The sequence below is a fragment of the Molossus molossus genome, unplaced genomic scaffold, assembly GCF_014108415.1.
Source record: "Molossus molossus isolate mMolMol1 unplaced genomic scaffold, mMolMol1.p scaffold_m16_p_8, whole genome shotgun sequence".
Taxonomy (NCBI): domain Eukaryota; kingdom Metazoa; phylum Chordata; class Mammalia; order Chiroptera; family Molossidae; genus Molossus; species Molossus molossus.
In genome coordinates this window covers 19,683,506-19,707,747 of record NW_023425402.1, presented here as the reverse complement: position 1 = coordinate 19,707,747, position 24,242 = coordinate 19,683,506, and the positions used below count along the sequence as shown (strand labels likewise).

General features: G+C 37.2%; 1 protein-coding gene across 1 annotated transcript in view; it reads right to left on the bottom strand.

The window, feature by feature from the left end:
• Positions 1 to 10,972: 10,972 nt before the first annotated feature.
• Positions 10,973 to 24,242, bottom strand: part of PTCHD4 (patched domain containing 4) — a 185,485-nt gene continuing 172,215 nt past the window's right edge. Inside the window, exon 4 of the mRNA XM_036248867.1 lies at positions 10,973 to 12,989. Within this exon, the coding sequence (XP_036104760.1) occupies positions 11,356 to 12,989 (1,634 nt within the window). The 3' untranslated portion in view covers positions 10,973 to 11,355. The remainder of the gene's footprint in view (positions 12,990 to 24,242) is intronic.

The window sequence follows — 24,242 nt, the reverse complement described above, 5'->3', positions numbered from 1 at the left end:
TCTCCCTTCCTCCCACTCCACCTGAAGATAAATATAAAAAATATATATAAAAAATAGTAATTCTTCCAAATGCTGTATTCTAAGCAATTACAATTATAAATTTAAGCGTTGTTGCTGAATTTGTGAATCCTTTCCTTTAACAGTGAAACCACAGAAAAGGGGATGGTGGTTTTTATACTATGTACACCTTTCACTGTAATCAAGCCCAGAATAGAGCTCAGAACAAGCCTCCTCTTGATCATCCCACTTGTAAATCCAAACAGTTCCTCCTGTCTTGGTGGTCCTTACTTTACCATATCCCACCTGCAATCACTCGCCTTTAGGTTCCAATGACCTCATATTTAACAGCATTCATCTTGGGCAACCTGATTTCCAGCCTGTAAGTTCTTGTGTATTCCATTTGCTTCCAGATTGTGGTGCCCATGCCCTCACCTCTGTCTATTAGAATCCTAGCCAAGATTCACGGAGGACCATTTCATGATGCCTCTCTTGAACATCCCAGCCTGAAGTTTTCTCAAGAGCTGATGAGCGCTTCAGAGCAAGGGCTTTAAATACTGGTGTTATCTCTGAGCCTAGCACTAACATAGGTACTCCTGAATATTATCTGAGTAAATGAATATAATCCCAAGCAATATAGGGTTTCTCCAGGAACCCATCCACAGGAAATCTTCAGTAAAATACAACTGAATTTCTGGTGTTATTTTTTAAAGGGTTAACAGTCAACAAACTTTTGGAAACTTAGGTCAACATCTGTTTTGACCCCTTCCAATGTGTTATTTATAAAATAATAAATACACAAGCTAACAAAGAGAAAGCAAATACAAATTTTAAAAATGTAGTTAAGCTGTCTATTATACTCTTCAAAAGTTTTGCTTTTTTTTGGTTTTACTTACTGACCTTTTTTTTTTTTTTTTTTTTTTTTAAATCATCCCTATCCTTTGGTATTTTTCTTCATGTTGAATCTCATTCCCTTTTATTTCTCTATTAAGATGGGTATAGCTGTAGACTCTAGAATTTCAACTTATTGGAAAAGACTGTTAGTTTCAACATACCTAAACTTTATCCTTCATGTCGGGCCTAACTCCTGTGTAACTAGTTATCAAGGAGAATTCCAGAAAATAAAATAAAACAAAGCAACAACTAAAACATTCACATACAGGCCTTCACAAATTCAGATTATTAAACAACTCACTTTTCATTAGGCCACATGCAGACAAGTCAGAGGCAGTAGAATTCTGTCATTTATTTCTTCATTGAATGTTTAAAAAATAAAAAACAAGTATTAAAAACAGTAGGGAATTTCAACTTGGTGCACATAAAATTAATAATAAGTAATTCTTTCCCCAAACTTTAGTGGTTGCAAATATGTTCACCTGTCCTGTTTAATTTCCTAAGTCCTTATTTTACTCCTTTCTAGCCATGCTCATTCTTATCTAAAGGGAAAAAAAAAAACATGTTTTAATTCCTCTAAGGAAAATTATTTTAGAAATGAAAAAAATTAAACATATTTAGACAAAGAACAAAATTAAATAAATTAATGATACAATTATTAAATGTTGACAGAAAATTGGCTATTGAGCAAATCTAAACATTTCCATATAAAATTCTGGGCATCCTTGTTTTAAAAAAAAATACGAAAACTATATACTATAAAATGTTAGGCAGAGTTCTCTATTTAGTCATGCAAATGATGTCAATAATAAAGATGCTTTTGCAATAGCAAAAGCTCCTATAGTGGAGTATAGATTATTACATTGTTTCAGTATAATTTTGGCAGCAGGTGCACTTAAATCCAGTGAACATTGTTTTTTTTTTGTGTTTTTTTTTATGTATGTCTTATAACGCCACCACATTATTCATGAGAATACAGTGGACTTGGGTATTCAGAGATTTAACATTCTTGGTATTAATACTTAGAAGGGATGATGAGTTTACGCTTAATTTTGCCCAGACATGGAACTGTCTCTCGTGCAGACGAAGGGAGTTGTGCTTTGTGAGTGAGCCTGTGTCCTGCTTATTACAGTCTCATCCCTGTGACTCTCACAGGGTAAAAAATCATTGATTCAAGCACTTTTATAGTGCATGTTCCTACAGTTATGCAATGTAATGCAGTGAGAAGCTTTAAACAAAATTTTAAAGTGATTATAAATTGCTTTAGACTTGAAGTTAGTACAATTATTAGGGGTCTTGAAGGGCCATCTAAATATTTCAGTAGCACTATATAGAATTTATGTTGTAAAGATATTTGTGAACCTAGCGATTCATAAAAACATGCCTCAGGAATGCCAAGGTATTTTGAATTTGCCTTATCATAACCACATAAGAATAATTGGTATCGCCCTGGCCAGTTTGGCTCAGCGGTTAGAGCGTCGGCCTGCGGTCCGGAGAGACCCAGGTTCGGTTCCCGCTAAGGGCACGTACTTCGGTTGCAGTTTGTCCCCGGCCCTGGTTGGTCGTGCGGGTGGCAGCCACTCGATGTGTCCCTTCATGTCGATGTTTCTCTCTCTCTCCTTTCCTCTCTCTCCCTCCCACTCTATCTGTACAAAAAATGGAAAAATATCCTCAGGTGAGGATAGAAAAAAAAAAAAAAAGAATAATTGTTATCTATTATCATGGTACTACTTTTGAGGCATTTATTCTTAAATTTTTTAAAGGACAACATTTGTAATTTTCAGAATCTGTGATTCAATAAAGGACCGAAGAAGTATAAATTTTTAGGTTACATTGTGATGTCATGAGATGCTTTGTTTAAGAAGTTTAATTCCTAGCTTAGAATCCTTAAAGGAGAGGAGGCCCAAAGATCCCACTGAGGTTAGATGAAAAAGTCAGGTATTATGACATTCTGTGGGACATTTCATATTAACAAGAAAGGAAGAAGAGAACAGTGACTATATGGGCAGTCCAGCTTACAGCACTTGGGATAGTGATTTAGAAAGATCTGATAAAGTCAACTAACCTTGGAACTAAAGAGTAAACACCCATATCACCTATCACTATTTTAATATGCTAACTATTATGACTAATGAAAATAAATTTTTTGTTATTGTTAAAATAAAAGGATGACATAGTCCAAAATACTGTAAATAACTTTGCCTAGTGGCATGATAGTAAATATAATTAAGATGACATTTTTGTAAGTAGCTAAGACTTTATTATTTTTCTTAAGATTTTTACATGTAGGCCTTCAAGCATAGATTTTTTAAACAGAGTGATCCAATCTTGAATAATTTAACTAAAATTATTATATCTCTGCATATCCAAAGTAGGAAATAATGATGAAACAAACAAGGAAATATTTGCAACTGATTTCCCCTTGAGTTATGAGATTAATGTAATTATTAAATATATGTTTACATGTGCAAATCTAGTAGGGATAATTAGCTTTTTCTTTACTTAAAATTTTTTTGAATTGATTTTAGAGAGAGAGGAAGAGAGAGGGAGAGAGAGAAACATTGATTAGAGGGAACATGGAATGGCCGCCTCCTACATGCCCCTCACTGGGGATGTGTCCCACAACCTGGGCATGTGCCCTGAATGGGAATTGAACTGGTGACCTCTTGGTGCATGAGCTGATGCTCAACCATTGAGCTACAGTGGTTTATGAATTGTTTCTTCACTTATAGAAAAGGGAGGTAAATTTTTATAGTGAACCAAATGCAAGCAATTTGGAGATTTCTGAAGGGCTCATATAAGAATATCTGCTTCGTAGGAAGATCTAAAATGGACATCTGAGCATTCCCCTACTTTGAAGATATGTTGGGATAAAAGTATAACATGTAATATTTTTGTTACTGACATTTTTGTTCAAACATTTTTAAAGCTTTCCTCAATAAGTAGTTTTAGTTTAGAGCCCAAAATACAGAGTTACACTGCAGAGAGCCTTTAATGGCTTTTTAGTTTATTTGTACTATTTAAGGAGTGATACATGAGGCTGTTTTTTATTAATGAGATGTGATAAGAACCAACATGCTATTGAATATTTAAAAGATAATGTTCTTAGAGGGAAAGACTTCTGAAAATGGTGGCTGGCTGCTGAACCACACTGACAAGACACTGGAGTCTCATAATTTCATAATTTTTATCATTGTTCTTTATTTGGTTAAAGAAGTTAGCATTTTGTTTAGCCGCAGTTAAGAGTAAGTGGGCTTTTGTTTTAGGGAAAGAAACAAAAGCGCTCACCTTTGACTTTCATTACAACTTGTCTATACCTGGACGAAGAGAGTTTCTTCCTAGTAGTTTTCTTCTCACTGATTCTAACGTTCAAAAGTGACCCATGTTTCAGAAGTCCAATTTAGCCAAAAATAATAGTAATGACATCAGTGAAAAAAGAAAACCTAAGTAAAATGCCAAATACAGCTAACTTTTTGTTTTGTTTTTTCTATTTTCTCAGGATAAACAAGCACACTGAATTTTCCCTCCATGAATAAGACGTTCACTTGGAATTTTTACTGAAGTTATTCACAGATTATTTGAATTCTGTGCACCTCACATGGTAGACCACTCCCTTAAAGTCAATGTCAGGTTAATTCTCCTTGTGAACCAAGTGTTGTGCTCTGGGATGTCTGTAGAGAAACAACCAAACAACTTCCCTGAGAGATTTCATATTTAATAAATGTTATATTAACCAAAATTCACAAATAGAGTATTTTGTTTACATTGAGCCTGGTCTCAATTTACAAATTGAAAGAGCATCAAGGAGAAGTGATGAATACTATTGCTTTTTGGCTTTAATATATCGCCATTTAATCAAAGGTTGCATTCCATTTTGCCTTTAAATACCCTTATGAGGTAGTTTAGAGAGATCTTTGCCCTTTACAATCTGTGACAGATTTCTTATTTAGAGCAAGAAAGTCTATTGCTGAAAAAATATGGATAACTAACAAGAAAGTATAATAAAGTTGTTACTTAAGCTCTGCTACACTTTGGGATATTAGCATTGATGAATTTAAAGTATAATTTATCAGTACCAAGCACTTTTCTGTTTGAGAAGAAAAGATGCCAGGATTCTTTTATTGTACCTCAAAATAGAGGCTGCATACGGCCGCGGGCTTGCAGGAACAGGACAATTTGGTCTTTTTCCAGCTCCCTTACCATGGCAACTGATCACCAGCAAATCAACCAAATAGAATGAAGGAAGGTATTTCAGTTTCCAGGGGAAGATTCTCTTGGTCATCTTACATTAGATAACCTAAGTGCTCCCTCTGTACTATAGACCGCCTCTGCCCCATTCCAAGGCCATAAACTTATACAGGACTGGAAAGCAACACACTGACAATCATCTCCTCTTGTCTTTTACCCACAGAAGTCTGTCTTAGTAACTCCTAGAGAATTCTTCAACAAACTCTTTCCAAAGTTCTTATTTTTCCACTGGTTTGACAGTGCCCTGTGGGTAATACAGTTGCTCTAATACTATGGAAATAGAGGAAAAGGAAACCATTCTGTTGCTCTAATCTGGCCATGCCATTAGCCATACGGGAAACTAGAGCACTGTTAAAAATGACTTCTAAAAATCCCAGCTCAGATAAGTACAAACATGTGACATGAAGCAGGGACCACATATAGCCAGTAGGTGTTCTGACTCTTCTGTTTCTAACATTTCCTTCTAATTTTTAAGACTTCATAATTAGTATAACCTATGAGAACTTTCTTAAGAAAAACTTTAACTGGGAAAAATAATGAGGGCTGCCTTTCTACAATTTCTAAAAGTGCAAATTTAACAGTGCTGTTTTATAAATACTTAAAACAATAAAATTTACTTAGACCATAGCCCATTTAATTTTGACAATATCTTTAGAGGTGCAGAAGAGATTGATGTTACCTGTAGGTTAGTTATCTGTATGATTCTAATATATGATTTTTGACCTTATATATTTCTCTTTAAATTGTTATTTTTTTAAATTTATAACAAAAGAACTTTTCATAAGAAAAGGAATAGAGTGGTCCTCATTAAGTATAGAGAAAACATCAAAAAAGTATTCATTATGTCTCAAGATATACAAAATCAGATCAATGCCAATAGCCATCACTGAGAATAAATAATGCTTCTCCGGGAGCTTGCTTGAAGCTTCTTTTAAAGGAGTATCCCAAGAAGCCCACTTTCACCCATAAAATGACCTATGGCTCATGCTTGCTGGTTCATGCTCGGAAATTTAGGAGAACTTTCCCTGCAAATATCAGTTTACGAATCTGACAAAGGAGAAGAAAATCTTCAAATGAGATATATTTGCTTATAATCAATTTGCTAGCAGGTAAGAATCTATAGTTTTGAGGCACCATGCAGTTCTCTGTGCTGTATCCTAAAATGTAAAATATGTGGAATTTTCCCATGTGTCTATCACACCTACTTACAGACATTCTAATTTCTAAGCATGTAGGCTCATTTCTAAACATCCTTTCAATCTTATCGCAAATGGTGCCTGATCCAACTCCACAGAACTTAAAACGCAGAACATTAGCTTTTGCTTTTCTAACTAAAACATGATAGTGACTAGACTCTTGCCATTTAGCTTAGAAATCAAATAACTTACTGCTGTCATATCCATATATAGTCCCTCCCATGCTGAACCGACTGATGCAAAGAGGCTTTGTCGCTTTCATTTATGAATGTTTTGCTTTCATTTGGGTAAATACATTTGTAGTCATGATTTTGGAGATAAACCAGTAAAACAAATTAGCTCATTTTTCCTCTACACAATATATTGGCAGATCATTGCTTGGAAGGGTTGGTACAAATGCCTGCACCACAATAATGATGCAGGGTTTCATACTTAGTTTCAAATGGGGAGATTTCAAGGGCTTAACAATTTTCCTATACATGGGTTTTGAAATCAATGTCATAAAATTGGTCACAAATTTTTTTAGTAGCACAGAAAGAGCAAAAGGTTTTTTTTCCTCTTTCTTTCTTTTCTTTCTTTCTTTCTTTCTTTCTTTCTTTCTTTCTTTCTTTCTTTCTTTCTTTCTTTCTTTCTTTCTTGCTTTGGAATAAAAGTGTTTCTAGATCTCTTTTGAAATAAATTAGTTTTCAGGTTCACATTAAAAAGATTATCAATACCATTTGCAAACACTAACAAAACAGACTGAACGGAAAAAGTCCTCTAGAAATAGGTTAAGCAAATTATTGAGTTCTCCAATCCACAGGAGACAACATCTAAATTCCAGTTTCAAGGCATTGTATTCTCTGGATCACCATGAGATTAGCAAACACAGGACATTAAACTATGCTTAATTACTGACTGAAACAGAATCTGGTTTGTCCTTTACCTGGAAGCCAGATTTAGCAACTAGATTTTCCAGAGGACATTCTAGAAGAGGTTGCTGCCATTGACACCCAAAGAAGGCAATTTTTAAATTGTTCACCCTAGGAAAGAACTTTCTATGAAATTTAGGTCCTTGGGACCCAAACCTACAAGGCATTTATTACTAGGTAATATGAGAATTTTAATAAAAGTTGCAATAACCATGAAAATAGTGTCTATAAAAATCTATGTACTACTAGTAACAATGCATGCATAGTGCTAGGCATTCATAACTATTTGGTCATAAAAAATATGTGACTGTAATTATAATATGTACAGTCAATTTATAAAAATATGTGTAATTCTGAATGGCAATAGTTAATCCCTAGCTCTAACCACAAGCCTAGAAGGATTAGCTTATTATGGGAAAGTGTAATGGGTAATTACAAAATGGACAAGACTCTCACCCCCTTGAATTCAACATTCAGAAATGGCTATTATAGCATCATTGGAGCTTCCTTTCTCACAATTCTTCTAAGCTAACAAGGTAAAACAAAAAATTCATGGAAATAAATAGGAATTAAATGGGAAAGGAACACCCACATGATACAACCACAGTGGAGAATAATTCTTTCATAGAATATTCATGCACAACTTTCAGAGAGGGTTGCAGTCCCTGGAAGAATTAATGGGATGACCTTTAAATACACCCTTCATTTAAAAAAAGTCAGCATGGTTGAAGTTAGCATATGATTACCTCTAAGTGGTTAAGACTAATTTGTAGCCAAATCTCTTTCTACAATTTAAGTAAGTACCTTTTTGAAGCTTTATTAACCATCATGGAGAGCAAGTTCTTATGGTCTTTCTAATATAAATATAAATTCTGACGGAAGAAAACAAATCCACATTCCAGTTTAAATTCAGAAAAGGTGTGGTTTTTACAAACTTGGAACCTCTCACTTTAAGGAAAAAACACATTTCAACAAAATAAAATACTCTACATATCTGAGAAATTTCCTGCATATTTCTTCTCTTCTAGTTACTGGCCATCTAGTTGAACACCACCAGTATTTCACAAATGGACAAAACACCAGGAGTAAACTTGAGAAACCAGGGAGAGTTACACACAAGCTATTTAAAAAAGTCAGAGGCGGTGTGTTACCTGCAAATCATGATCTCATATTTTAGGATATATTTTGGCATTCAGGAAATGGAGTTCTTGGAAATGTCTCTTTCAGAGTGAGGATGGAAGGTCATATGATGCTGTTAAATTCTTCCTGGGCTTAAATACTTCCTGGGACTGAGTTAGGGCATTTTGAGTGGTGTATTAACTCTTCCAAAACAAGAAAGACTCCATTTCAATAAATTATTGCTGCAGTGCACTAAAGAGTACCATGGTGTCCTGGAAAAGATAATGCCCCTTCCAAAATTCCACACCTCTCATCACTTGAGCAATGAGATATTCCTATTTATCTTAGTCACTTTAATCCTTGAAGATGCAACCCAAAAGAGAACTGCTTTTCCCCTTCCAAATAGACACTATGTAGATGAAAAGATGATGTTAGAAGCACTCTAGTGGTTTGGCAATGTAGGTCACTATCCCCGTATACATTTGGCAACTGGCATGCTTGATTCATCCTGCAACCTGCTGCGCATTTGAAATGGTAGGTACTTAAGAAAAAAAAAAAAAAAAGACCCAAATAGGCAAGCTTTTTAAAAATTGGTATATGCTTGGGCGTATGACAGCCTTGGAAAGAGTGATATGACATGATAGTTCATGGAATTTCACACACGATTACCTCTCATCTTTTAGATGGGATGTAAAACAAATCTTCACAGAGAATGTGCAAACTGTGAAAGAAGAATCCACCTCCCCCCCCCAAAAAAACCCACACTTAACTCCTCAGAAACTTCTACTTCAGATATGAGATCATGGTCTGCATGTCTACTACTGCTAAACAACAATTCCTCTTTGCAAAGCAGTTCAGGAAGTAAAAGGCTAGAGTTATCTGTGACATGACTACAAATAATGTAAGAACAATAATCCTATGGTTATGGCAATTATTTTTCATACTCAATCTATTGATATTGTACCCAGATGAACACAATTGAAAAGACATAGATCATTTCTCATAGGAACTCAATTACCTCAAGGTAGGACAAAACAGACTCCATTTAATAAAATAAAATTTAGTTAAATGTTGTGGTTGTTGTTTTTATTTTCGAGGTGGAGAGATAGTTCTCCTTTCCTTTATTATTGTGGTAAACTATTAGTAAAAGGTACACTTGTTTTGTTACTTCATTCATCTATAAACTTTATTTCCAAAGACTACATCTCCTGTATCTCTTTTCTAAACTTAACGGAATCCAGGAGATTGGCTTTTTGTTTTTGTTTTTTTTCTAGATTTTAGTATTTTAAATTCAATAAAATATACAACCAAAGTTAGTGGGAAAGAATAGCTCTTTTTCTGGTAAAGGAGCTTACTAACAGATTTTATAGTCATTGGACATGTGTTCAGTCCTACCTGAAAATTAACTTATTCTACTACTTGGCATGGGAAAAGGCATTTTCTAGTAATTTTCTGTGACAGGAAGCACAGCATTAATCCAAGTAAGCACCCCACAGACTCAGTCTATCTGCTGGGGAGCAGTTTTAAACATTAGCTCAATGAAAACATTTACCTCAGTCCTTTTTTCGAGAGAGAGTTCAGCAGCAGTTACAATTACTTGCCACCTGTGGAAAGCTACCATCACCCTGAAGGCAGGGCCGACCGAGGAGCACATTATTGGTAACAAGAACAAAGACACAGCAAGAAGCTACAAAACGATATTGCAGTAGTTACAGTGACCACTGTGATAGTGATTGTGGCCTGGGTTAATGTTCCCAATATCAATGCAAGGAACACAATAGACTTTGTAGGATTAGAATATTTTCTTTACACTAACAACCAGCTGATGGCTTGTCATGAGTGATGATGGTCCATTTATTCTATTTCATTCAAAAACAAATTTCTTACTTATGTCTTCTTATTTACCTCTATTCCATGGCAGTATATTTTCACCATCTAAAATGAGAATACTATAACTATTGAAGACCCCAGCTCACACACTCACACCCACACACACTTGTGCACCCTTACACACACCCATAGACAATATGTGTACAGTGTTCACTTGCAGTGGGTGAGCTCTCTGAAAGCAGCCAAATCTGCTTCCTCAAATGCATAAAACCATTAAAAGCCAATGAAAACCTGGGTCATGGATTTAGTTTAACATGAGATTTTAAACCTTGTCCATGGGGTAATTCATTCAAATGCCTTTTGTGTTTTTTTGCTAAGCCATTCAAAGCAAGAATCTCAAAGATTGACAACATGATATGTAGAATCTAATAGATTCACATCTCTGATTATTTTGCTTAACACAGTTGAATAATACTCTGGCTGCTGAAACACTTGAGTTGATTTTGAATGGCCATGAAGGCTCCTGTATTTGGCTAAGGCTGATCTGACTTTTTAGAGAAAGACAAGCCTATCTGCAAATGGACACTCCCACCACACAGGGTCAATGTACACTAAAGACAAATCTAAGTATATGTATATATATGACATGTATATGTACACATAAAATGGATCGGGAAGTCCTTTGGTTTAGACAGGATTAAATATGTACTTCCCAAGTGCATAGGTTTCTTTTGACCAACCTGTTCAAAAAGCAAATATGAAAAGTGCCATGGCAATTTTGACATTTTCTATGTCGTTTTCCCTACTTGGAGGCTCCTTTCTCTCTCTTCTCCATCTCTCCTAACTGTTTAATTTTTGAAAGCAATTGGTTCTTTTGGCCTTCTAACACTTCACTGATTCATCCATTCCTTGAAAGAGCTCTAAGATCACATCCAGAAACTTATCTTTAGGGGAGAACAAGGTTGCAAAGAACTTTCCCCCCTTCTTTGATTCCCTCTTGCCCCCAAGAAGTGGGCACCTGGATGTGTCATGAACAATTCACTCTTGATCTGACTTGCCTTGTTACCCCTGGCCAGCCCAAGCAGCTGAGGTCTGAGCTTTACTCGCCCTGCATCGTTGTGCAATACTGGAAAAGAAAAATAATCCGTTAGTCTACACCTTCAGACTGTGGTGACGTGATCAGGGTTCTCTTGAATTTCTATGCATTCGATTTCCTCTCTCTCCTTTCGCTTGGCACGTTTCTTCTTCTTGTGGTGCTTTTTGGAAGGGGGGAAAAAGGTTAGAAACACGGGTAAGATAACAAAACAGTGCAGAAGTGTGCAACCCCCAGTGAGCAGCAAGCATTTGAACAGTGTGAAGGTCAGGTTCGAAGGCACAAATAGGAGGGGGACCAACCCAATAAGAAAAGAAGTAATATTTTGCAAAATGGCTGTCCCATGCTCTTGCAGGGAGCTTTTGATACATTGTGTTCGGGTGTGCTCTGTTGCTAATACAAATGTGTAAAGCAGTGGTGCACAGTGGTCAATGGCAAAATTTAAAGTGTAGATAAGGCACAAGATGGAAATGCAATCCATGCCGACGTTCCATAATGTCATTAAGCCCAGGACGCCCAGCTCAATTGAGGTGACGCTGAGAATTAGCCAGAAGTTTCCCAGAGGGTGGATCACTAGGAAAAAAGTCAGGATTAACACCAGGAGAACACCAAAGCCTGCGATCAGGACAGGCACTGTGACAGACAAGCCATAATGGTCCATGAACACAAAGGAAGGGTTGAACACAATGAAGCGGATGCTCTTTGAGAGGGACAGGGGCCTCAGCTTTTCCAGCACTTCTATGACTTCCTTCTGCTTGTCTCTGCTAGTCCTGGCCACGAGGTACAAGCGAGAAGCGATGATGTTGTTCTCATCCCCTGCCTTGGAGAAGATGATGTCATTTCGAAAGTGCTGGAATTCTGGCTTTTTTAAAAAGGAACTCTGTAGGACACTGATAAAGTTGCTCTTGTTATTGGCACTGATGTTGCTAACTTTCAGGAACTGGTAATACTGCTCCACCCAGGACACGGCTGTGAACCCACTGCAGAGTCTCCGCAGATCCTCCTGGACACTGCTGTTCCAGTACTCCAGGGGCTCATAGATGTAGAACCCAATCACTGGGCTGTAGTTGCTGAAATATTTCTGCTGAACCACGGCATAGGAAACGCTTGGGGAATCGCTGGCCAGCAGATTGATGATGTTGGCTCTGTCGCTGATCTGCAGGCAGCCCATGAAGGAGAAGGAGGCGTAAATGAGATAGAGGATGACGACGAACGGCTTCACGTAGATATTGGTAATCCATTCATTGTAATGCTCACGGAGGAAGTGCTGGATGAAGTGGTGCTGGTAGGGGTTCGTCTCATGGTGGGATGTTTGTTGGTGCCCGTCACTCATCACCGTCTGGAACCACACAGGTTTGCGGTCCAGGTACTCTGCGGAAGGGATTTTACAGCAAAAGATGCTGTGGTAGCGGTTTTGCTCTAGCTGCCCAGCGAAGACCAGGCAGGAGCCAAAGAAAGAAAAAATGTAGAAGTAGTTTAACAGAATGGAGACACACATGTTCTGACAGAAGACCTTCACAGCCTCTATGTTTGTGAATGGACTGGCACCCATGCCAAAGGTAATGAGGTACAGGGAGCTGGTCATGGTATAAGTGACCATCACGTCAGAATAGGCATCGGCTACCCTGTCTTTGAAGGGCACATTTTCTCTGGTTCTCCGCCATCCAGACAGAAGCTCAAATACTCCTTTAGTTCCATGACCTAATTTAAGAAAAAAAGAAAAACAATGTTTTAAAAATTTCCTCCAATGGTTCAAGCAAATTCCTGATAGGTGATCTATGCTAAACAGTACTTTCTACTCGAATCCTCCTATCTGGGTCTCAACATTTAAGTTATGTAACAGGAGGTATTTGCTTCCTGTGTCCACTTTAGGAGAGTCCAGATTTATTGGTGGTGTTGGAAAAAATGAAGTATTTATTGTCTTCTCTATTCATTTGACAAGTTGTAATACAAAGTGACATTATCCGCACACACACTGTCTCCTTATATGAATTATACATTTTCAAGAGCAGGGGCTGTTATTCGTGCATCTTCAAATGCCCCTCAACACTAATTTAGTGCTTGATCAACTGATGTATTGACTGATAGCCCCTGACCTCCATTTCAGGCTGATTTACATGCTGATTTAGGCAATTATAAAATGATTTTAAACACTTAAAAATGGCTTTAAATTGATTTTACAATGTTAATAATCTGCTCGGCGACCAAATGATTTAGAAGCCAATTCCTATAGATTTAATTAATGCACACTGGACGTGAGTAAAAAGATAAAATTTGCCAGGTCACCTAAAAGAGAGGGCAAGACCATCAGGGCAAGAGCTCACAGCAAGCATTTCCTCTGGGCTCCCCCCAGAGCCTTTATTCAAAGACATGTATGCCGACTAAAAGATTGACTGCCTCATTCAAGTGCATAGAGAATGCTTCTTTTTATAACCAATTTCAGTGCACATCTGATAAGGGTATATAGATAAAAAAGTTCATTTAACAAATATTACTTGAGTCCCTACTATGTGTCAGAAACTATCAGATACTGAGATGTTTTATTTCAGGAACTTGACAGCTCTTAAGATACCACCCCTTGCTTCTTTGTAAGCAAGAAATCGTAAAGGTTATCATGCTACATCTGCTCTTTCTTTTCTTTTTTTCACTAGTTCTGTCAATTACCATCCAAGAGATATCAGTTGATAATTGTCTGAGTGGAAATCTTCAAAGATCAGTCTTGCCTTTGTAGCCATTGTATACTACACACAAACTTTTCCTGGGAATGAATAAAAGCTATGCTTGGGCTCTGCTTCAAGAAAACCATTAGACAAAAATGTAGTGTAAAGGTACCAAATAAACTAATTTAAGAAAACCTGAGAAATGGACTTCATGTGGCACCAAGATATTGGAGTTCTGGGTTACAGACCCAATTTACTTAGTGGTGCTTTAACAAGCATATTATAGTGGCTGGGAGCTCACTATAATCACTGATCTTGTGTTGTTTGTAGAGTTTACTAATTGGCCTACATAATACTTTTCCTTCTTTGTCACTTTTATTTGGGACTCCCATGTGCACAATTAATAACTTTTATTTCTCAGCTTACCTTGCATCTAGGGATGGTTCAAGTGACATATTTCTGGACAATGTTATGTAACTGGAAGTCATTTAAGGATTGTTATTAAAAAACCAGAATGGGCTTTGTCCTAATTGACATCATGGGTCATTAATAAGAGCCCTGGCCTTGCATTCTCTTTAAAGAAAAGCAAATCCCCACTTGTCTGAGCCACTGTAAATAAGGCAGTTATATGAAGGAAAACGTACTCCTAACCAACAAAGTTCTGTAGGTGAGTGGACATCTACCCAAACCTCTTTAACGAGGACCTAAAATGCATGCTTTATAGTTAAACTATGAAATTTACAGGTTTAAATGTATTTAATGCTGATCTTTGATTTTAAAGCCACATTGATCCACCTATTACTATTAACTATTATTAGTTGTTATTGCATTGGAGTTCTCATTCCAAATATGAAGCCCATTTATTCTCCAAAGTTCTCTTTTCTGGGTCTCCAGTCAGGAAAGATCCTTTAACCCAGCAAGTAGAAAGAGTTCTGAGAGCAATCCCTTTTCTGGGTACCTACCCCCAAACTCAAAAACATTTATTCCCAAGGATATATGCACCCCTGTGTTCATTGCCACACTATTCACAGTGGCCAAGGCATGGAGACAACTAAAGTATCCTTCGATAGAGGATTGCATAAAAAGATGGGGCACGTATACACTATGGACTACTACTCAGCCATAAGAAAAGATAAAATGCTGTCATTTACAACATGGATGGACCTTGAGATTATTATGATAAGCAAAATAAGTCAGTCAGAAAAAGCTAAGAACCATATGATATCATTCATAGATGGGATATAAAACTGAAACTCATAGACAACAGTATGGTGGTTATCAGAGGGAGGTGGGTGGGGAGTAGCACAGGGTAAAGGGAGCCAAATATATGATGATGAAAGATGATCTGAATTTGGGTGGTGGGCACACAATGCAATGTTCTGATCATGTATTATAGAAATGTACACTTGAGATCTATCTGATCCTATTAACCAATGTCACCCCTATAAATTTAATAAAAAATTACTAACCCACCATATATGTACACTGAATTTAATCTAAGGATTCTTAACATCAATTATCTTCTGCAAGATTGCTTGACCAAAAAGGATACTTGTTCTCTTATTCCCTTGACAAAAATGTAATATTAGGATATTAGTTAAGGTAATTAAACTATCTCTTTAATTAGAGCACTTCTCTTCTGAAATGAGGACTCGTGCTATCTTTGTAGTCACAAAGGAATAAAAGGCTACATGGGCTATAGGTAAATTTGGCATGCTCTTGCTAATCGTCACTTTATGAAATATCAGGAACACCATGGGGGCCAGAGTGTCACTTTATATAGTATAAAGGTCTGTATGTGTAGGAAGATGTGCTACACAATATTAGACTAAGTAATCACTTTAAGTATGATAAGGACTGAAAACACAAATTTCAAACTTTGTTTGGAAAAGGCGTGTTTTATTGCATTCATAGATTTGGGTCTTTTACAAGGTATTCCTATCAATATTCACTCATTTAATTCTCATTATAACTTGGCTACTTCCTAGCAGTTCGGATCTCTTACCTGTGTCAAGCCAGGGTAGCCTTCCCTCTCCCCATGAATCTGCCCATGATTAGTCTTATCTTAGTTTTGTTCATGCTCTTTTCTCTGTCTTATAATGCCTTCTCCCTTTTGCTAGTCATTTAATTGAAATTCTATCCATTGGACTGTTAAGGGTCAGCACAATTCTTATCTTTGCCAAGAAGCTATCTGACAATTCCAGACCCATTGATTTTTTTCTGTTCCTTAAACTCTATTACAGCTAATTAATTACTCATTTTTGACACCCAAACATGCTGTTTTGCTCTGGATCAAAATGGCTTTCTCAAGATACGTTCTATCTCTTTGGTTAGATGGCAAATTCTTCAAGGTAAGAGAATGCATTTCATGTTAGTTTTATACTCTGCAGAACATCCGGCAAAAGTATAGATGCCCAGGAGTTGTCCACTAACCTCTTATTGAATTAAATCATATGATATCACTCATATCATTACGAATTAAATCAACTGTAATTCTTGATTCTGGATGGGTTCAGAAAATGTATGCATCTTTTAGCAACTTATTCTTAATTATAAAAATAATATACTTGAAGTATCTTTATTATTTATGTCAAGAACAGATATATAGCCCTGGCTGGTTTGGCTCAGCAGTTAGAGCGTCGGCCTGTGGTCCCCAGAGACCCTGGTTCGGTTCCCGCTAAGGGCACGTACCTCAGTTGCAGTTTGTCCCCGGCCCTGGTTGGGTTGTGTGGGTGGCAACTACTCAATGTGTCCTTTTCACGTCGATGTTTCTCTCCCTCTCTCTCTCCCTCCCACTCTATCTGAACAAAATATCAAAAAATGTCCTCGGGTGAGGATAAAAAAAAAGAAAAGATATATAGTTTATAAAAATAATTAATTTTCCAATTACTATTGACATACAATATTAGTTTCATTTGTACAACATAGTGATTAAACATTTATATTTCTTATGAAGTGATCATTCAGGTACATCTAGTCCCCATCTGACACCATACATATGTATTAAATATTATTAACTATATTCACTATGGTGTGCTTTACAGCCCCTGACTATTTTTTTTAAAGCCTCACCCGAGGATATTTTTCCATTTATTTTCTGACATAGTGAGGGGGAGAGAGAGAGAAACATCGATGTGAAAATGACACATTGACCGGCTGCCTCCTGTGCAACCCCAACAAGGGCCAGAGATAAAACCACAACTCAGGTACATGCCCTTGACTGGAACCGAACCTGTGACTCTTTGGTCTGCAGGCTGACACTCTAAGTGCTGAGCCAAACCGGCCAGGATCCCATGACTATTTTTTTTCTTATCCTCACCCAAGGACAGTTTTTTTGTTTGTTGTTTTTTTTTTTTGCATTTATTTTTAGATAAAGTGGGAAGGAGAGAGGGAGAAGAGAGAGAGAAAAACATTGATGTGAGAGAGACACATCGACTGGGTGCCACCCACACAACCCCAACCTGGGCCAGGGAGGAACTGCAACCAAGGTACATGCCCTTAGTGGGAACCGAACCTGGGACTCTCTGTTTTGAGGGCCTACACTCAAACTGCTGAGCCAAACGGGCCAGGGCATGTCTATTTTTATAACTGACAATTTGTGCTTCTGAATTCCTTTTACCTTTTCTACCACCACCACCCCCACTTTTCCTCCCATCTGGCAACTATCAATTTGTTTTCTGTATCTGTGAATTTGTTTCTGTTTTGTTTTTTCATTTATTTTTTTTTTAGATTCCACATGTAAGTGAAATCATATGACATTTGTCTCTTTCTGTCTGACTTATTTCACTAAGCATAATACCCTCCAGGACCATCCATCTATGGTTGCAAATGGCAAGATTTCATTCTTTTTTATGGCTGAGTAATATGCCATTGTAGATACAGGCATGGGTAAAAATAGGTTTACAGTTGTAATACAAATAAACAATATAATAATTAATAAATAATGATACAAGAATAAACTCTGTTTTCTGTACTCACAACTGGAAACCTATTTTTCCAACCCCTGTATGTACCATATCTTCTTTATCCATTAATTCAATTTAACCCAATATATATTTTAAGTTTATTACACTATACATGAAACATAAAGGTAAATAAGAAACACAATCTTTTCAAACATCTGTCAGTCTAGAGGTTCGGTTTTACTTGCATAGTTCTGAAACAGTTCCAAATCTCCTAATAAGTATGAATCTCAGACACTGTCCTGTACATTATTTGATGGTTAGAAGCACCCCTGGTCTCTTCCTGCTATGCCAATGGCACACTCTGTAGTGGTGACAACTTAAAATATCTTCAGACATTGGCAAATGCTGCTTGCTGTCTGAGGGAAAATTGCACTTGATTGAGAATTATTGGTTAATTCAAAATGAAAAGAAATGGTACCCACACATGCACACATGCATGTCACACACATATTTCATCACCTTTTCTTGATTATAAACACAGGACGTATCTATCCATCCTTCCATCCTTCCAGATAGATAACTACTTAAGTAATTCACAGAACTGGGTTCCTACCAAGAAGAAATGAGGATTTGAGATAACCCTTGTCACTGAGTCCAGTGGCCTGTCAACCACAGATAACCTGTTTTCTAACCTTTGTAGTGTTTTCTCTCTTGGTTTCTGACTTTTCACTTTGGTTTCCATTCTGAGATGGAACCATTTGTTTTAAACATCTGCTCACTTGAAAGAAGCCCTAATTCTCCACTTAGATTTTCTAACTAAGTTGTATTTACTATTTTCCCACCCTTACTCAGAGAGTCCTTTTCCAACTCAAACAATGCACCTGAAAGATATTAATATCCACCCCAAAGACAGGTGGCCCACCATCTCAGATGCTGCTGCATTGACCAAATATAAGTGTGTGTTGCCTCATTGAACAATGACCTGAGCTAATTCGAGTGTATTACTTCCTGGTACCCCAGCCCTGACTGTTCTTTCCTTCTATTTGTTTTTTCTGCACAAATCCTTAAACCCCAGTAGAGGCTTCAACTTGTCTTATGACCAACTACATTCAAGTTTCTAAATAGTAAAAGAGATATATGTAAGCAGTTAACTGATTTATAAGAAAGAATTGCGTTCTTGCCAAGTGTCTACTTATACATGCTATATACTGTGAAAATACAGTTGAATCTTTGTAAGGGATCAGAAAAAGCTCCAAAAGTTTTAGCAGCCTAATGGAAGTCCAGAATGTTCTGATAGAATACTGTGAAGATACAAACATCTATAAATTAAGAGGAGATGGTTGTGTTTTTAATGTTTATAATTGTGATTTCTTTTTCTCAGCAGAGATCAGTTTGCTGTTACAACAGGTAAAGCTATTGTCCAAAATATACATTTTATTTAATGTTCCAAAAGATGACTGACAAATTTTAATTATGATTCACTATATTAGTAATTTGCAGACTATATCAGAATAATATAATATGCATCTCACTTGGGACATTATAGGATAACTAATATTCCCTTTAGCAAAATTTTATGAAAGAGAAGAGAGAGATAATAACTTGGACAGAGCTGAAACTAGGAGAAAATTCAAAGAGAGAAATGAATAGAAATAAAAGACTTATATGTATGCGTTGAATATTCCAAAAGTCTTTGGGGATGTTGTTGGGGAGACTTCATTCTAGATGAAGGAAAATGGAAGCATTATGTAATCACAAGGAAAACACACATGGCAGTTTGCTTATATCACCTATTTAACAATACCTTAATAACTTCTGCTATTTGAAATGGAGATTTATGAAAAAGAAAGATCCTGTGAGTTCTTTTGGCTGGGGTAGCACAGGTCAGCCAGAGCAAATATTTTAAGTGACTAAAATTTAAAAGTAATATGTTTTGTTACCAACAAAACTGATTTCAGTCCTATGTGAGCTGAACAACATTCAGAACCGAATGCAATTCCACTTGAGCCTCAAGTAATCTCCCCACGACAAGTAAAGGTGACTTCCAAAGGAGGGTAGACCATTCCTGAGAACTAGTTTCAGCCCTCATGCAGCATCTTCCTAAAGCCCCACACTTCCAGTGTGCAGCCCACGCGCGGACTGCACGTCACAGTGCTGCAGGAAACTCCAGAGTGACTTCCTTCAAAGCAGTGCTGTTCTTCTGTAACTTCGGTAACTCTGAGGCAAATATGACAGTTGCCATTTCGACCCCAAACCCAGTTTCTCCAAAACCTAGAATTCCAAAGAAAACAGTTTGAATGAGGATCAAGTCCAGTCGGAACTAATTGTAATGGACTCAATTAGTATACTCTACTGGGTTCTTCTTTGATATATTGCTGTAATGAGCACCATCTGTGGGCTTCTGGTTTTTTTGAATCAGCTGAATCAGAATTCTCTCCATTTGGCTCAAGAAGATGCACTCATGGGTATCCCTGTTCCCTTGAGTATGTTAAGGCCACAGCAAGACATGAGAGCATGACACCTACATCAGAGACATAAGAAATAGAGATTGAGCCCCTGCTGGTGTGGCTCAGTTGGTTGGAGCATCGCTTCATACACAGAAGGGCTGTGGGTTCTATTTCCAATCAGGGCACATGCCTGGGCTATGGGTTGGATCAGGGCATGTGAGGAGGCAACCAACTGATCAATGTTTCTGTCTCACATCAATGTTTCTCTCTTGCTCCAAAATAAAATAAAATAAAATAAAAAGAACCCAATGAACATGTTCTCAGGTGAGGATTAAGAAAAAAGAAATAAAGATTAAAAAACAAACTCTTTATGACCTATTCCAGAAAAAGCTTTCTACTTTATCTTAGGAGCTATTTCTGCTTTGGTTAGCTATGCTTTCAATGATCGTGTTTGTGGAAGTCACCACTAGGCCCAGGTGGAAAACAGCATTTTGACTGGGCTCTTAAGCTATGTGACTTGCCAATGCCAACCAAATGAATGAATCATGAATGAAAAAATAAAGTCCCAGTCAGTGGAACCAGTGAAGCAGCTACCAAAAAAACCTGGATATTGAAGCAGCATTTTTGTTATTGTTCACTTGTTTGGCATTATACAGGATCCTTATCCATTCTCCATCTCTTTACTTGGCTAATTCTTAATTAGATTTTTAAAGAAACTACTCAAACATGATCTCATTTCTTGTGTGTGTGTGTGTGTGTGTGTGTGTGTGTGTGTGTTTTATCCTCACCTAAGGACATGTTTTTATTGATTTTAGAGTGAGTGAGAGAGAAAGAAACATCAAAACATCACTCAGTTACCTTCTATATGTGCCCCCATTGGTGGTCAAACCCACACCTGATCAGGAATTGAACTCTCAAGCTTTTAGTGTAAGGGGACGATGCTCCAACCAACCAAGCCACCTGGCCAGTGTAAACATGATCTGATTTCTAACCCCTTCCCTTGCCCTATTCAATTCCAACTCACCTGCTTGGAAGTCTCTCTTTTTTTCCAACACATAGCATACTATTTATTACTACAGTTACCTGAAGTCATCCATTGGTGGTGTTTTTTGTGTAAGTCTGTAAGGTCCTCACTGTCTAGGAAAGACACTTGTCTTTGTCATTTTTGTGTCCAAATTACCTGACACATTACAGGTGCTTAATAAATGATTGTGATATTGAATTGACCATAATCTGTGTCTGTGTCTAGTTCTAAATATATTTTAAAATGTTTTTTTTTCAGTGATTATTATTAACAATCCTTTATTTGGCATAACATTTTGCGATATAGATAGAGTAGTTTGCCTCATTTCACTGGGAAGGACACCTGTTGAGTGTGACTCCGTGATCCTGTGGCAAAGGTGGTGATATATATCAATGATGCCCAATTGCCCAATTAGCATGTAATTCATTAATTTGACTGGTTCAGCATTATAAATGTCTAGAGGGAATGGAATACAGAATTAAAAACTTGTTCTAAGTTGCTATTTGGCAGAGTATAAATGGGTCCATAAAGCACTCATGCTACCTAAGATATGATAAGCTTTTTAGACATCTTCTAATCCCCATGATGTCTAACCTAAAGGTGATGAATAGTGTATATGTGTAGCATGCCTGTTCTTAATTAACTCTCATCTAGAATAAATAGGTGGTTATCAAGCTCCATTCATAAAGGATGGGCAAGGCTTTTGCCTCGTGGTACCTATAGAGCTCAAAAAGACATAAGGTAGGAAGTTACTCAACAGGATTTTCCAACTACTCTTGCCAGGTGTGTTTGATGGTTTTACCTGGTAATCGGTGATCATGTTGTGCAATGAGAGTGGTCTAGCTTCATATGACCCTTAATCAGGAAGTAGTTTCTCTTGAGATGCCCCCATTCCAGTCTAGAATGAGGCAGGCTAAAACACAGAGAGACAGGGTATTGCATGCAGAAGAGGAATTCAGAATAAATTTGAAAAGACACTCACCCCTTAGCACCTAGCAGGAAGTTAGAGGATTTTTTTAGGTCCCTGATTTAAAAAAATGGAATTTAGCAACATTCTCACTGTATGGTTTTCAAAGCTGTTGTATATTGTGTACATATTTAATGCATAGAAAAGGCCATATAGTCTCATTCAAAGTTTTCATTCCATCATTTTTGTAATTCTACATGAAGTTAAAATTTTTTAAAATCCATTTTATATGTTTGTTCTTATGCATGCATGTAATCATATATGCATATATATATGTGTGTGTGTGTGTGTATATGTGTGTGTGTGTGTGTGTGTAAGAGAGAGAGAGAGAGATAGCAGAGATGAAAATAAAGAGAGGTGACAGGTTTGTTTTAAAACTTAATAACTATTACAATAAAAGTTTTAATACTTCAAGTGGGCACAATTAGGTAAGTAACACTATTTAATATTGGTTAGTAGCACATTCCCCAAGGCCAAGCAACTTAAATTTAAATTCCAGGTCTGGCTTCCTAGTTCTGTGATTATGGACAGGTTGTTTTTTGAACCTCTCCTTATCTGTGTTCTGTAAATGAGGTAACAATGGGGCCTCCTCATAGGATTGTGATGAGTGTTAGATAAGTTAACACATGTATTTAGTACCCAGTAAGGACTGTATTGAAATGCAAAGCTCAGTGCTGGCACACCGCAGGATGTTTGCCATGGAGCACATTCCAAATCATCTCACTTTGAATGCCACCTTCTGAATGGAGCTTGGTTACCACTATCTTTCCCACCACAGCTGAACTGGCTTGGGGTGGGGTGGGGTGGGGCGGGGCCGCGCTCTCTTTTGGCTGCAGGGCCAGCTCACACATGATGGTATTGCTTTCCTATTCTCTCCCTCTCTCTGGTATCCCTATTTGGGGGTGGGGTGGGGATGACTACCAGGAAGCTTTCCATTTTCTTCTCAATGCTTTCCCTGTCTCTAAAGTTTCATGAAATAAATATACATGGTTTTGAGAAAGAAAAAGGCAGTCCTGCCAGCTTGGTGCTGTCCAGAAGGCGTTGGTCTTGCCAGATGCTGGCCTGGAACACACAGCTGGACCAGCAGGACAGCAGCAGATAAGCCCACTCCGTGACTGTGATGGATGGAAAGATAAGACCACACTCCATGATCATGACAGGGTTCAAATGAAAAAAAAAAAAATTGTCTAAACATAAAATGGACCAAATATCTTCTTATCAAGAATACTAGGAGGGATTCCTGCTTCTTTACCAATCTTACTACTAATTTAGTCTTGGTCTGGTCTGGTCTTCTCGTTGTCTAGGTATAAGATCACTTGAAAACCACATACATCACATTTATATGTCTGATTTTAGTACTTCATGAATTACAAGATGTGGGGCTCTTCAATCCTATAAAGAGTAAAAGTGATGATGACTTAGGGTTTGCGTAACACCAAGATCTAGAGAACACTTTTTAAATGTCTGATTCAACCATTCAGTAATGTGTTTGAAACGGAAGGAATCTTAGCCAATTTAAATTATGCACTGTTTTGGTTTTTAATAAATATCATTCAAGAAAAAAATCTTCAAAGTTGTAGCACAAATGCTTGATAAAAGCATATTGCTTCAAAGGACAAGATTTCTGGGAGCATCCTTGAATGTTTTGCTGCTTTTCTTACCAACAAGATGAAATAGAAACATCCCATGGGCTGGAATTCTCTCTGAACAGGATCGCCTGAAGCCTGTAGAATTTAATTAACCAGAAAGCTCAGGAATTGAATCATCTGATTATTTGAGTAGTCATTAAAGTCTTCAACCAGAACTTCCTTACTGATTCAACTTTTATTGGTTGATTAACTTTATTGAATAAGATCATTCCAAAATGCATTAGATTTGTATTTCTCTTCTGTACTGTATCAAGTCCAAAAGAGATAAGGGAGGGAAGGATGAAGAGAGGAAGGAAGGAAGG